The sequence below is a fragment of the Phyllosticta citriasiana genome (assembly GCF_038021145.1).
Source record: "Phyllosticta citriasiana strain CBS 120426 chromosome Unknown IWZ02scaffold_2, whole genome shotgun sequence".
NCBI lineage: Eukaryota > Fungi > Ascomycota > Dothideomycetes > Botryosphaeriales > Phyllostictaceae > Phyllosticta > Phyllosticta citriasiana.
In genome coordinates, this window is record NW_027117279.1 from 468,030 (window position 1) to 481,838 (window position 13,809).

The window sequence follows — 13,809 nt, forward strand, 5'->3', positions numbered from 1 at the left end:
GAAGGGATTATAGCAATTGGGTCGCCGGGTCAGGTTTGCATCGAAACCGCTCAATGGTGCCCGAAAAACAATGTGGGTTATGATTTCGAGAAGCGACCGAATAATGGTTGAGGGTTGGCAGGAGGAGAGGAGGAGGAGGAGGAGGAGAGGGCGGCGTCGAGTGCTCGAGTCAAAAAAGAGTGGCGCGACACGACTGTTGGCGAGACAGATGCAAGTTAGCGTCGTGCTTGTTTTGAGCCGCAGAATGAAGAGAGAGCAGGAGAAGCGAGTGGACGAGCCCGGGGGCGCAGCTAGGGATGAGTCGAGTACGTTTGTTGTAGGTGGTGGAGGCAGGGACGAAGGTGTTCCTGGGGCGTCGACGGACGATTCGAAGAGAGCACTCAGAGCGCGCGCTGTGCGGTGGGTGGGAGCGAGGGCGAGGCAGCGTGTGGATGGCTGCTGGGTGGAGAGTCGAGGTGAAGGGTTGGAGTCGAGGAGGATTGGGTTGAGGGAGGTGGTGGGAAGCTGGGCGGACGTCGTTGGAGGCCCTAGACGGGCGGCGGTTCTCCTAGATGGGGCCGGGGTGCCCGGGGAAGGGAGAAGAAGCAACCCTGAACACAACTGACCTTTTTTGGAAGACGGCAACGCAACAGGCCTGACAGCGCAACGGAACGGGTCGATGGGGGGGGAGGGGGAAAACGAAGGACGACAGGATGTCGAGGCGGAGTATGTAGCGAGGGCAGGTGAGAAAAGGCTCTACAGATGTCGCAACGCGGGAGGTGGTGGTTTAGGACCAGACCAGACCAGACCAGACCAGTGCAGTGCAGTGCAGTGCAGTGCAGCTTGAGCAGAGCCGGGTCAGGAGTTTGGCGGCGTCACGTCGCCTAATACGAGGCCGGCAGCGCTAGGTAAGGTAAGCAGCCTAAGGAACGAGGAGCATGAAAAGGCCTGCGTCAGGGATCCCTCAGCCGGTCGTTATTTTAGAAGTCAGATGGCGGCCGGGCAGCATGCGATGCGATGTGCAGCGCCGCCGTCGATCCGCCCAAGATGCCCTCTCTCTGACTACCTTACAGAAATTACCTTAGATGTCTGCGCGCGTCTAAAGCAGCACGACGACAGCGCAGGCGAGTTTCGGTCGACGTCTGCAAGCAGCGCCATGGACAGGGAGCGTTGGCCAAGGCACACCACACCGCCCCTGTCCCGGGTGAAGCTGAATGCCCGAGCCGTGTTGGGTTGGCTTCGGTTCCACATGGGCCCGGCCCACACCCACACCCACACCCACACCCACACCCTCACCCTCACCCTCACCCTCACCCTCACCCTCACCCTCACCACACCACACACGGCCACGGCCACGGCCACGGCCACAGCGCACCGCAAACGGACGGACACTCATCAGTCATGATTACCCGCCACTCCACTCCACTCCACTCCACTCGCCCGACGCCACGCTCCAGCCCCATTTCTCGACACGCCACCACCACCTCCACTACCACCTCCTGCATCGCGCAGCGCAGCGCAGCGCAGCGCAGCGCATACTCCTCGTCGTCTGTACAAATAACCTGCGACACCCCCTCCTCGCTCACCCGGCCAGCGTGCCGCGAGCAGCGACCGCCCGTCCGCCCCATCCTCGAACCGGTCGAGTGAGCCGCAATGTACCAACTACAATGTCTTTTCCTTTGTTGCTGTAGGCTGTTTTCGTTTCGGCTCTGCGCCGGGCCCCCTCTCCTCTCTACCTCACCGCACTTCTGCTGTCTCTCTTTTGACTTCCTCTCCTCGTCTTCTGCTCCTTTGGGGAATATGCATGATGCGGCCCGGGCCTCTGGCTGTACATCGATTCATCGCTCGCTCGCTCGCTCGCTCTCCTTGTGACACCCTTCCATCTTTCCTTCCACGCGCCCCCCCGTCTGCAAGGTGCATCTCTCGCCCTTCTGCACTTGTAGGTACACATCGTCTTTGCCGTCTAGTCTCAAAGCAGACCGCCCTGTCTGCCATGTCCCCCCTGCCCGTCCCGAAAGGCTTCGACCGCCATGTAGGACAACACGCAGTCGAAACCTAGCGCCTGTGTGTGTTTGTGTGAGTGTGTGCAGCGTCGTCTTGTGTCACTTTGCAAGCCATGGCTTTGGTCCCGAAAGGGTCCAGTATGCCAGTACTTTGTCGGGCAGCCGTTGCACCTGGCTGCTCCTTGCCATGCCATGATACGTAGCTCCCGCTCTCATCACAGTAGTTGCAGTACATGGTCCAAAGGCTGATGTTGTCTCAGAAAGGTCTCCAAACTTTTCTTTTTGGCGCGGCCTGGCTGGCTGGCTGGCTGGCTGGCTGCTCCATCATCATCATCATCATCTGATGACCGTAGGACGCGTCCTGGTGTAATATGTATGCTCGATGCCTCCTCTTCCAGACCCATCAGTCAGCATAACCATGACGAGTCCCGCATCAACTTTCTCTTCTCGTCGGGACGCAGTGTCTGCCGATGACGACTCAACACGAGCTCATGGTCCACGGAAAACCTTCCACGCGCAATCCTGTGCAAGTTTCGAAAGCTGATTCCGACTTGGCACCGGGGGGGGTTTCAGGTTTCGTCAACACGGCCAGTTCTGCGCTCATGTCGTCGTAGTCGTCGGCGGCACGGCCGTCTGTCTGAGCAACAACAGTCTCAGAATCCCCAAGACCAATCGCCAAGCCATCCTACCGGCCGTTGTCCACGTCTGCGAGCCCAAGAGGCGCGCTTTTACCGACGTCGACTTTGCGTAATATGTCATTTTCGAGCGTCTTGATCCTTCGTCAGAACTTTGACCCTCAGGGTTGATGGGTCCCTGCGCTTGCATCACATCACCCGGGTGACAAAGGTGTAAGCGCACGCTTGTTCAGAGCTAGTCAGCACAAGTCTAAAAATCCCAGACCTCTTGCTAGCTTGGCGGACATGACGAACACGTCTAGAAACTCTGCGTTGGAAGCGTAGATAAAAAGGGCGTCAATTTTTGATTGCCCGCGACACATGGTCTCCTCGACATTGGGCTTCTGCTGCACCGCATCTGAGACCGGGAAGCACGACGACGGGATCATCAGCGCACCCACTGCCGGCATGCCCGTAATGTGTCTTTTAGGCTCACAAATGTGAATCAACAACCAGCCCAGGAGAGCCTCCCTCGTGCGGCTTGTCCAGACTCCAGACCGGGGTTGGCTCCCATCATTGTTTTCGCCAAGGCCACCTCGACGAGGCCCAACTCCAGCTCTTCGCCAATTCCTTAACAATCTGATTATTCCATCGGCGTCAGCGGCGGGCGCCGCGGCGTCATCATGCGAAGCTGGAGCGAGCCACCCAGGTACCTGACCTACTCGGCACTTCAGCAATTTGATGATCGCGAACGGGCATGACACCCACAATCTCGTATTCCCAGCCACCATCCTGCCACTTGCGGCTCTTGCCATCCCAATCGGGGCCCCGCGTCACTCGGCCACACCTCCAGCTGCGTACCGATTTTCGTGAATGCGAAGGAAAGAGGAAAAAGTCAAGACGAGTAGTATGGAGAATCGACACAAAAGACTGGTTTGTCGGCGCTGCTGTGCGGCTCGCAACTCTTGACAACGGCAACAACAACAACAACAACAACAACAACAACAACAACAACAACAACAGCGACTGTTGCGAGTGTGCCGACGCCACGGCCGCCACCGCCACCGCCAACCTCACTAGGAACGGCATCGTCACTGGGCGCGCAAGCTAGCGGCTAGGTAGCCCGAAAGAAGCAACAACAGAAGAAGATTAGGCCAAAAAAGACTGAAGAGCAAGAAAACAAAATCATTATCCTCTTTAAGCCATCAGCAAAACAAGCGTGTCTCCTCTCGTCCGCATAGCGATTGCAACTCTCAGAGCCGGCAGCCGACCACAGCCCAACAATACTGACCACGCGCCGCGCCGCCGCCATGGCCGCCGTTGACCAGCAAATACATCTACTCGGCCGGCCAGCTGCCCGGCGCGCTCGCTCCCGTCAATGTTTCTGCTTTCTTGTTTGAGGTTCTTGGTTTCGTTTCGCATTGTGCCCCGTCCGTGCCTCTGGCTAGCTGGCTGGCTGGCTCGCTCGCTCGCTGGCGGCGGGCACTAGATGGGTACTTTGGACCGTGAGACAAGAAACAGGAGCGGGCAAAAAAGAAGTCGAGACAAGACAAGCCGGGCTGAGCTGGGTAATTCATGCGTTTGTTTGCCCCAGGTCGGGTCAGGTCAGGTCAGGTCAGGTCTGGTCTAGCTAGCCAGGCATGGCGGGGTCGGGTCGGGTTTCTGAGCGCTTCTTGTCCGCTCGCCTGCGTTTTCGGAGTAGGTAGTCGACGGCGGCGGTGCGCATCAGACGCTGAATGGTGCTTGGCAGGCACCGTGAGTGTGAATGGCCTTTTCTTGCTGCTGCTCATGTGCGCATTCTGATTGACCTTCCTTTCCATGTACTGGTCTGGTCGGTCGAGGATGGCGGTGGGTTCGTAGACTTCTGAGAGCGATAGCCGGACGATTGCGCTTCGCTGACAGGGAGCATATCAAGATGTAAAGTGCCTGACAGTCCTGAACCAGACCTAACCTCACAAAACCAATCAACCCACTCCATTCTCCAACCAGCCAATCCTGACCACAGCAGGAGCGGGAGCTAACCAGATAGACCAAAGCGACTTGACTTTGAGCCTGGCCATGGGAGGCTTCAAACGTCGGGTCGAACGAGATAAACGACCAACGACGGCGGACGGCTTCGAAGATTGTCTCTCGTGTCGTTTCGTTTCAGCGCCGAGTGGGTTGGCTGGCCGGTTGGCTTTGTCGTGGTTCTGGTCTTGTTTCTCAGTCTTGGTCAGTGAGAGCAATCAATCGAAGTGTTTGAGCTACATGTGGCGAGACGGCCGCTTTTCATTGAGTAGACCATGTGCAGGTTGGTATTGAGCCATATTGTCCAGAGGTTCGAGAACTAGGCCTTCGGCGCGATGGGCCTCATTGCTGGTCGTTTGGTTGGCCGCCTGTTGTAGGCCACATGGGTGCGCGTCGTGCTGCTGAGACCTGGGCATGCTTTGGACCCGTTTACATGGCTACTGGTGATCTTTCACTCGTGTGTTGTGCGTGTGGATGACTGATGTCAGACGAACAAGAGACTGCCCAGACAGGAAGTTAGCGAGTCGTGGATAGACCCGAGGGGAAATGACATGTGCTCCCCAGCCGGACCTATCCAAGCTCTTCATTCCTGGTGTCACAGTGGGTGAAAAAGTGAAATGATACTCGGGACTACATCTCGCCAAGCATAGTTGTGGAAGTAGACGACTACTCCCTAGGCATGGCTATGGCCGCGGATGACTGCTCCCTAGATGCGGCTATGATGGCGGACGACTACTCCCTAGGCGTGGCTGGGACGGCGGACGACTGCTCCCTAGAGGATGTCTCATTTCTCTCTACACCCACTTTGGTGTTGAAGTTTTCAAGGCAGTGGCGCGATGCTTGCTTGCACGATATGCTGTTATTTCCTGTTTATCACTGATTTATGACCCCAGGAGCGAGCTCTACAATCTTGTCAGACGATGAAAGCGGAAGTCTCGTACGACTCAAATGCTCAAATCCTGAGACTGGTTACGAGGCTTAAGGTAGTAGCAGAAGCTGTGGCACACGTAATTATGGGCTTCCATGAATGAGAGCTTATGATGGCTCCTTGTCCTTCACCTCAAATGGTGCACGAGTGTCCCGAGACGCTCTACTTGAAAAGCTCCCTACTAGTTACCTGTTAGAGTTTGCGGATGCTCCCTGTCTGCGCTCCATCTGCTCACCTGTTTTTGTAGACCACGTTGACTCGGTTTGCCGCTGCTCCGACGCGGAACAAGTGATCGTGATTCTTCGTTCTGAATAAAGGAAATTGACGGTCCTCGGGATAGGATCCTGACAGGAAGTTCTCAGCACCATTCAGAATTTCATGGCAAACCAAAAGATTGGGACAAGGATTTTGCTCGGACTACGCATCACACTGGGTGAAGAATGGAAAACGATTTGCCAGGCGCAGTCATGATTTTATGTAGACGACTGCTCCCTAGGTGCGGCTGTGGTGGCGGATAACTGCTCCCTAAAGGATGTCTCATTTCTCTCTACACCCACCGTGGCATCGTTCATGCATCGCTGTTGTCTTGTGGCGGCTGGGGAACATGTATATTCATAAAAGTTTTCTTTTAAAAACTGTTTCTTGTTCGACTTCTCGATCATCGAGCCGATGTGTACGCGCCAAACCGCCATCGGACCGCTCTTGGGTTGGTAGAGCTTGTGCTCTGCATTGTCATGCTGCAAAACCACTGCCGTTGTGAACACGGCACGAACCCATCTCAGCGCAATCTCGAGTCCATTTGATTGCCTCGATAAGACCGTAAAGCAGTGCTTTGGACGACGAAGCCCCGTAGATGGTAGCTTGTTGCAACGTGACTTTTGAGATTACTTCGAGACTCCAGAGGCTAATCCTGGCGCCTTCACCCACCGCTTGACGTTGCCCATCTCCACCTAGTGGTCCGCAGAGATGTACATGACTGTAATGCATCAGCTCATCGGCGTTTTCTACACGGTGTGTGGAAGGCTTACCGTTGTTTCCTCTCACGAAAGCGTCTCCGTAATTCCTACGCAGCTTGCCGTTCACATACTCCTTGGTCTGCTCCAGAGCAATGTTCATGTAACCATCGACGGATTGAAGTTCGCCTGGAGAGGAATCAGCAATCTGCAGAGGGCTGGCTCCCTTCGAAAGCAACTAGAAATGCCGCACCCTTGTAGACAACGCCAGAGTTCAACTTGACGGTGACGGGAGCGCCGATGATCTCGCTCAGGAATCCCGACGGGTCCTTGGCCTCTGCTGCACCGTTCTCCATTTCGTGTAAGTGCGTAGATGAGAGGTAGTTGGGTTTTGAAGGGAGTATCAAGGTAGTTGTTCCAGAGGAGTTCGTTTGGATTGGTCCGAGCGCGACCGCCCGTGACTGCGCGTCCTTCGGCTGAAGCGTCGCGCTATTGCCGATCATCTTCCCTCTGGCAACCCTTCTTCAACATCCAATCCACAACCTGAACCCGTCCCTGCTGCCTCCCAGTCCCGGACTATTTCACAGCTGCATTCAGAGTTCTGAAGACGAAAGTATCCGTCGTCACGATTTCCATGATCATTGCCCATATCTATCGATAGTGTCCAAAAGCAGACATGCCGGACAGCGACACGCCGCCCAGCAGCACTGCGCGAAAACCTAGGCGACAATTTTTCAAAAAGCCTTCGTGGCAGGTGAAAACCGACGACGACGATCCGACGTCTTTATTTGACGGCTCAAAGCAGACGTATTCCGCGATCCAGGCCGAGGAGGAACGCAAGCGCAAAGAAGAAGAAGAGCGCAAGCGGCAACACGAAACAGAGGAGCGCAAAAAGAAGGAGGAGCAGAGGAAGTTGAATGAGGAGCGCCGGCACGAAAAGCGTCGAAAGATCAGTCGCAACTCCGAGGACAATGGCATCGAAGACTTTCGAGCTTCGGTCACGACGGAAAGCTACATGGCGTCGGTTACCAACACTAGACGAGCAGTTTTACCTGCATGCTGACCGAGGAAGTAGTAAAAGCGAATCGCCCTCGGAACATAAGAAACCCGCCGCACTCTCGTCTTCACCTCCAACAAAGCGTTCGTCCACATCGCTATCGTCCCGATATGAAGAAATAACGAAACGGTCGGAATCTACAAAGCTGGAGGGCTCTAGCCCAGGATACGTGAATACCAAGGAAGAGCGATGCGCCAAACAGGGCCCTGTTGTAATCGATTTGGACGATACAGACTCAGCAGAAGAGGCTGGCCCTAGCGCATCAAGAGAAGAAATTCCGGCCAAGCCAGTTGACCCGGACGATGACATTGACGAGGCTGACCCCGAAATCCGAGAAATGATACGCCAGTCGAGGCGCAAGAAAAGACTAGCCGGAGAGAACAGGGCTCGGGCAACACCTCCAAGTGCAATTGGACTCGAGCGTCAAGGGTCAGCGTCTTCTCTGGGCATAGGTACGCCCCAATCGCCAAGTCAACCTGACCCGCCAATACATCTCTTCATCCAACCGAGAATACCCAACACGAAAGCTCTCTTGGTCACGCGTCGGCTTTCACAACGTCTTCAGGAAGTTCGAGAGGCATGGTGCAGAAAGCAGGGATTCGATGAGGAAATGACTCGAACGGTAATCCTTACGCATCGAGGCGTCGAACTTTTTGATGTTGCAACGCCAAAAAGCCTGGGTCTCTCTTTGAATTCTGAGGGGCAGCTTGTGAATCGATACTCCAAGAACACGGATTTGGAAGAAGATGTCAATAAAATCGCCTTGATCGCCACAACAAAGGAGATCCATAAGGCGGACAAGGAGGAGAGCAAACGAAAAGCAGAGCGTCAGCCAACACCTGAACCTGAGCCCGAGCCCGAAGAGAAGCAAATCAAGGTTGTCATTAAGTCCAAGGACCAAAAAGACTGCAAATTCATTGTCAAGCCTGTAAGTGCTCCTTCATTGCTACTAATACAGGACAGGGCGTGTGTACTGACAGTGAGTAGTCGACTGAATTTGGAAAAATGGCAAAGTCTGCCTTGAATAGGATGAAGCTGACAACACATTTGACCCCATATTTGTGCTTTGATGGAGAGCGCCTCGACCCTGACGGCACCATGGCAGACCTTGACGACTTTGAGGATGAGGATGCAATTGATATGTTCTTTGAGTGATGCTCACTTACTCAAATACTCAAATACCCGCAACAGGCTGGCTGCCGCCCGGTATAGCGGTGCATTTTCATATTGGCGTCATAGTTGATAGTAGGCGGGGCTCAGATCTGAGTTTGAATTTGAAGATACCCAGGCTTGGGCGGTTTTCCGGGCGTCGGTTTTTCCTTCCAGCCTTGTGTCTTGCCAAAATAGTCTCAGGCAAAACAATGCATACACTGAATTAATCATCAAGGGAAGTGCCAAATGTCAATCAAGTGTTGATGACGATGGAATTGTACTAGCGCATTGCGGGGGATAAGCTTGACCCAGAGCCTCACGGACTCGTTTTCGGCCGGACAAAATTTCCCAGCAAGCAACCACCTGCGCCAATCGCTCCTCCACAGACCCTCCCAGACCTGAGCACGCCTCCAGAAGCTACAAAGCCTTCAAATCTCTCATCGCTCCTGTGATCTCCGCGGCCAACGGTCCACCAACACACGACGACGAAAAAAAATGAAGCTCCTCACGCTCAACTTCCTCACCTGCGCGCGCAAAGCGTGCAAGACGAGCGCCGCCGCCTTCCCGCTGCACCCGCGCGACGCCGAGCTCGAAGTCGTCGAGACGGAGCTGAATCTGCCCTTCATCAGCAACATCCTTCCGCGGCTAGACTGGGAGGCTCTGCGCACATTGGCAGCAGAGGTATGTTTGCCCGCCGCCTTTTGCCGGTGCTCTCCCCCACACACACCCAGCCAACGTCCTTGCCCAAGAAAAACTCGCCGAACGCGTAGACAGACCAGCATCGCTAATCCCTACTGCACAGCTCGGCCTCCCCACGCTCCCAGAGACGGCGCCCGAACGCGACGCGCTTTTCACCACCACGTCGACCGCCGCGGACGAAGACGCAGACGCGCAACCAGACGAACCGAACCAGCTGGCGCGCGATCTGCACGGCTTGCTCGTCGAGACGACGATTGCGCAGGGCAGCCTCGTGTGCGCCAATTGCGGGCACGAGTACGCCGTCAAGGAGGGCATTGCCAATTTCTTGCTGCCGAGCCATTTGGTGTAGGGTTGCTGCTGCTGCGGAATTTGATGGTGCAACGGGCTCTGCCGCGAGCTTACTATCTACCTATCTTCGCGTGCGGGTGGCTGGAGATGAGTTCGTTGTCTGGGTGGGGCAAGAATGAACAGAATGGATGAGAAGGAAGACAAGACAGGACAGGACAGGACAGGACAGAACGCAATATAGCAGAGCAGGGCAAGACAGCGAGGCGGTATGGAAGGCCTCCCACGAGGTTTCTGTTTAGAACCTGGACTTTGGACTTCCACAACACGCTTGTCCGGCGGGCTGCTGCGGGCCGACACAACCAGACAGGCGTGTGTTGAAGCAGCATGCTTGCATGCATCAAGAGGCTTGCTGCGCCAAACAACGAGAAGGCAGACGGCCGCCAGCCCACGAACAAGCAACACGCACCGCCGCAACAAATGGACGACAAAAGCAACCCACGCACGCACGCACGCACGCCGCTGCAGCGTCATCATCATCATCAACCACCCAGAGGAGGACGCCAACAGCCAGCCAGCCAACAAGCCGAGGTCGAGACACGCACGCACCACGGGAGGAATCCTCCCCATTGGAGTCAACGGTCAGACGGTCACACGCATGGCATGTTTAAAGAAGCAAGAGAGGCATGGATATCAGGCGATTTTGATATTTTTTATTCCCCTCCCCCCTTTTCGTTTACGGCGGACGATAAATGATATACCCCCGCAAAGACGAAATTCATTGATGTACATTTAACGCGTGCCACCGTTGTGATTCTGGTCGTTTGTTTCTCCAACTAGCATTCAAGGACTCACGACACAGTCGAAAATCGTGACAGGGTCTACGTACGTACATACATACATGGAATTAGGAGTATAGTTCCGGAGAAGCACTGTTGTTGTTGTTGTTGTTGTTGTTGTTGTTGTTGTTGTTGTTGTTGTTGTCTCGTTGCTTTCTCGACGTCTTGACGTGGAGACTTCTTCACTTGTCTCCGGAAAGACAAAGTTGGAACCATTGAAAGTGGACCACAGCAGTCAGTGCCTGGCGGAACGGAGCATCATCCATAGACTGTCAAGAAGGAAGGAGAGAGGAAGGAAGAGCACTCAACCGCCATTCGCACTGAGTGGAGCAGGTGGTAGGTGGTTTCGATTCAACCAAAGACGAGAAATGCCGAATCCGAAGACAAGGACAGCAACCATGGATGCATTAACACGGGGGGAATTTCCCGAAAAAGAGGTCTTAGGAGCATTCAACTGTATTAACTCCCACAACCAAGATACAGGAGCGCGGGTATCCATTCATCCATGCTCTATCTAGGCCAGAAGCCAATGCGACGCCCAAGCCTTACTGACTGTTTTTTCCGTCCTCCAAAACACCAAACGCCTTGTAATGTATCCATCCATCATCTATCCAACTACTTTTACTCATTCACAACGCCTTCGCCCCTGTTGACCTGCACCCTCTTGTCCTCGCTCGCACTGACGACGCCGACGTCCTTGTCCCACACGACGCCAAACACCTTGACGCCCTCACCGCCAGGTCTGCGCTCGCTGTCGGCGTCGCCCGTGCTCTCGCGCGTGATGCGGTACACAGCCTCGCCGACCTGTCCGCCGCCAACCTCGGCGGCGGCGGCCCGCACGTTGCGGACGTCCCAGATGCGACACGTGCCGTCGTGCGAGCCGGACACGAGGCCGTAGTCTGACGTGGGACAGGGAGACAGCGTGGCAACGAGGTTGCTGTGGCCGCGCAGAGTTAGCGCGGATATGGTTCGCGCATCGGCGCGCGGGTCGATGAGCGTGATGTGCCTGGCCGAGGTGCCCGTCGCGAGCAGGTTCAGCTTGGGGAGAGCAGTCAGGGAGAAAAGTGGCTGGGCAGTCGTTCGCGTGTCCACTGCCTTGCCGGTGGGGAGATCCCATGTCTTGAGTGTATGGTCCCAGGATACCGAGTATGCTACTGTCGGGTCGTTGGGAGCAAAGATGACAGCGGAGACGGGAGCGGAGTGGCCGCCGAGCAGCTTCAGAGGACCGCGCTGGGGAGCGGACTTGGTGGGTACCTTTTGACCCTTGGGAGCAGTCTTGCGGCGCTTTGCGGCGTGGGAGGAAGCGGAGGGGAGAAGGTTTTCGGGAGCAGCAGGCGCGGAGTCGGCGATGGTGCCCCAGACACCAACAGAGTTGTCAGCTGAGGCAGAGAGGATACGAGCAGAGGGCGCGTGGACGGCAATGTTGTCGACAGAGGCCTTATGGCCGTACAGCTCGAGCGTAGGCGTGACAGTCGAGGAAGCAGAGAGGTCTTCCGGGTCGGCCTCGGTGTACGTCCAGACGCGTACAGTCCGATCCGCGGCGGCAGAGACCAGAGTCGTGGGAGAAAGGAACTTGGCAGAGTTCACATAACTCGTATGCCCACCCGCCGTGGCTCCGGGAGAGGTTGCTATCACTTCCGAGGTCGAGGTATTCCATACTCTTAGCAATCCGTCGTAGCATCCAGACAGTATACGTTCGCTTCCTTGCGCGACCTCTGAACCCCACTGTGCAGCGCGCGAAGTAGCCGACAAGACATCGACCGAGCTGACCCAGTCATCGTGCTCATAAGAGGCCACATGAAGCGGCGGTATCAGGGCGCGGACGTATTCGACGGAGAGGGTGTTTTCGGCGGAGATGCCATTCTCGGTGAGGAACTCGTCTATGGAAGAGCGCAGGAATTGACCGTTGATGAGGAACTCGAAGGGGACGGGCTTCTCGTGCTCGAGGAGGTTGTTGACCAGCGTCGACAAGGCATAGCGGCGTAGTGCTTGGGGAGCATTTAGCATTAGCGGTTCGGCCAGAGCGCGCAAAAGCAAACTCACAAGCTGAGACGAGTATGGGGCCAGAAGCTTCTTCGGGCAAGGCAATGTCCGACTGTCTTGTCGTGAACTGTATCCGTACTTGGGTATTTGGTTCTGCCATTGTTGCGCGTCGCCGTGAAACGTGTGATGTAAGTGCTCGAGAAGCAGTTGCGAATCCAAAATTTTGGACGCAGCTGCCCGAATCGGTACTAGCGTCGGTGTTTGTCCGCCTAAACACCGACTCAACACTTGCAACACCAAAACATTGCCATGACGGCTATGAGCAACAGAAAGGCAAAGCGTTGACTGGGTGACTGATTCCGGCATTCTGAAGTGTGGGCGCAGCGGAGAGACCCCAGTTCGAATAGAGCGAAGCGAAGTCTTCACCGAACCTCCTCTCTCCGCTTCTCCAACATAACTCCCGCATGGTGTTGAGAAGCGGCTAAGCGTCACGGTTGCACATGTCTTCCACCCAGCTCCCGAGCCTCGAGTCTCACAGGGCTTTTCTTGATCAGAACTATGTCAGTGGCGTTCTGACTGGAGTCATGACAGCCTGATTCGGATGCCTCCAGCCCACATGCGGGATCTTGCAGCACTGGAACAGCAGACTGCGACACCCGTTGCTCGAACAAAGTTGCCCATGGCCTCGATTGCGACAAAAGAAAGCCCATGGCAGAGTAGGTGTCATCAGTCAAGGAGCGGCGGCGCTGTGAGCACCAGCAGTATGGTAGATGAGTCGAGTCGATCCGACCAAAAACGGAGCAAAGAAGCAAGTGGGAAGGCAGAGTCCAAGGGTCAACGTCATGAAAAGAAGCAACACAGTCTGCAATTCAACACCATTCCCCCAACCCAATCATACGGGTAATGTTCCCTTTGATACCCAACCGAAAGCAAAGCCAGAAGCCCACAGCCCCGTCTTATCCCTCGCACTCTGTCTCCCCGCATCTGTGGGTGGTAACGAGGTCATCCGGCCCTCCCTCCATTTCACAAGCCAGGCGGCGAATGGCACGCAGCCAGTCAATATCTCGCATCCAGCTCCATTACAAACGAAGAAACAGATCCGCTCGCTCTGTCAACGGACGCGCCAATGACCCAACACCAACGGCTCCATACCACGACGACGAAGCACATGCAAATCCACAACGCCACGCCGTGTGCGCCTCGCCAGTCGTCGCATGTAACAATCCAAGCACTCGGTACATATGCACTATGGCGCCATCGAGACCACCTGTCGCTTCCCCGCATGACATCCCGAGCGAGCCAGCAAGCCG

At 55.6% G+C, this 13,809-nt stretch overlaps 5 protein-coding genes across 5 annotated transcripts; 2 read left to right on the forward strand and 3 right to left on the reverse strand.

Annotated features, from left to right (window-relative positions):
* Positions 1-2,621: 2,621 nt before the first annotated feature.
* Positions 2,622-3,809, reverse strand: IWZ02DRAFT_123251 (uncharacterized protein). Its single transcript, XM_066761496.1, has 2 exons — positions 3,365-3,809; positions 2,622-3,309 (listed from the first exon to the last, which is right to left on the reverse strand). Exons 1-2 carry the CDS (start codon positions 3,683-3,685, stop codon positions 2,857-2,859), a joined length of 774 nt encoding a protein of 257 aa, XP_066625894.1. The 5' UTR covers positions 3,686-3,809; the 3' UTR covers positions 2,622-2,856.
* A 2,672-nt stretch (positions 3,810-6,481) lies between these two features.
* On the reverse strand, positions 6,482-6,840 carry IWZ02DRAFT_487222 (U6 snRNA-associated Sm-like protein LSm6; the record flags this gene model as incomplete). The annotated part of the gene is made up of 3 exons (XM_066769340.1): positions 6,482-6,507; positions 6,560-6,673; positions 6,738-6,840. 3 exons carry the CDS (start codon positions 6,838-6,840, stop codon positions 6,482-6,484), a joined length of 243 nt encoding a protein of 80 aa, XP_066625895.1.
* A 156-nt stretch (positions 6,841-6,996) lies between these two features.
* On the forward strand, positions 6,997-9,016 carry IWZ02DRAFT_441412 (uncharacterized protein). The gene is made up of 3 exons (XM_066766912.1): positions 6,997-7,504; positions 7,560-8,469; positions 8,529-9,016. The coding sequence occupies exons 1-3, from the start codon at positions 7,161-7,163 to the stop codon at positions 8,694-8,696; spliced, it is 1,422 nt and encodes a 473-aa protein (XP_066625896.1). The 5' UTR covers positions 6,997-7,160; the 3' UTR covers positions 8,697-9,016.
* Positions 9,017-9,188: 172 nt separating this feature from the next.
* Positions 9,189-9,741, forward strand: IWZ02DRAFT_429769 (uncharacterized protein; the record flags this gene model as incomplete). Its single annotated transcript, XM_066766007.1, has 2 exons — positions 9,189-9,374; positions 9,496-9,741. 2 exons carry the CDS (start codon positions 9,189-9,191, stop codon positions 9,739-9,741), a joined length of 432 nt encoding a protein of 143 aa, XP_066625897.1.
* A 1,201-nt stretch (positions 9,742-10,942) lies between these two features.
* Positions 10,943-12,944, reverse strand: IWZ02DRAFT_511017 (putative microtubule associated protein). Its single transcript, XM_066770518.1, has 2 exons — positions 12,560-12,944; positions 10,943-12,504 (listed from the first exon to the last, which is right to left on the reverse strand). The coding sequence occupies exons 1-2, from the start codon at positions 12,657-12,659 to the stop codon at positions 11,138-11,140; spliced, it is 1,467 nt and encodes a 488-aa protein (XP_066625898.1). The 5' UTR covers positions 12,660-12,944; the 3' UTR covers positions 10,943-11,137.
* Positions 12,945-13,809: the final 865 nt, after the last annotated feature.

What these genes read in the sequence shown, in the direction of transcription:
- IWZ02DRAFT_123251 (XM_066761496.1), bottom strand. Translation starts at nt 3,685, where the DNA reads ATGCCGTTCCTAGTGAGGTTGGCGGTGGCGGTGGCGGCCGTGGCGTCG. An exon ending in GTGGCTGGGAATACGAGATT is followed by an intron (nt 3,310 to 3,364) that starts GTGGGTGTCATG and finishes CGAGTAGGTCAG; the next exon opens with GTACCTGGGTGGCTCGCTCC.
- IWZ02DRAFT_441412 (XM_066766912.1), top strand. Translation starts at nt 7,161, where the DNA reads ATGCCGGACAGCGACACGCCGCCCAGCAGCACTGCGCGAAAACCTAGG. An exon ending in ACGACGGAAAGCTACATGGC is followed by an intron (nt 7,505 to 7,559) that starts GTCGGTTACCAA and finishes CCGAGGAAGTAG; the next exon opens with TAAAAGCGAATCGCCCTCGG. An exon ending in GCAAATTCATTGTCAAGCCT is followed by an intron (nt 8,470 to 8,528) that starts GTAAGTGCTCCT and finishes GACAGTGAGTAG; the next exon opens with TCGACTGAATTTGGAAAAAT.
- IWZ02DRAFT_511017 (XM_066770518.1), bottom strand. Translation starts at nt 12,659, where the DNA reads ATGGCAGAACCAAATACCCAAGTACGGATACAGTTCACGACAAGACAG. An exon ending in CCCCATACTCGTCTCAGCTT is followed by an intron (nt 12,505 to 12,559) that starts GTGAGTTTGCTT and finishes ATGCTCCCCAAG; the next exon opens with CACTACGCCGCTATGCCTTG.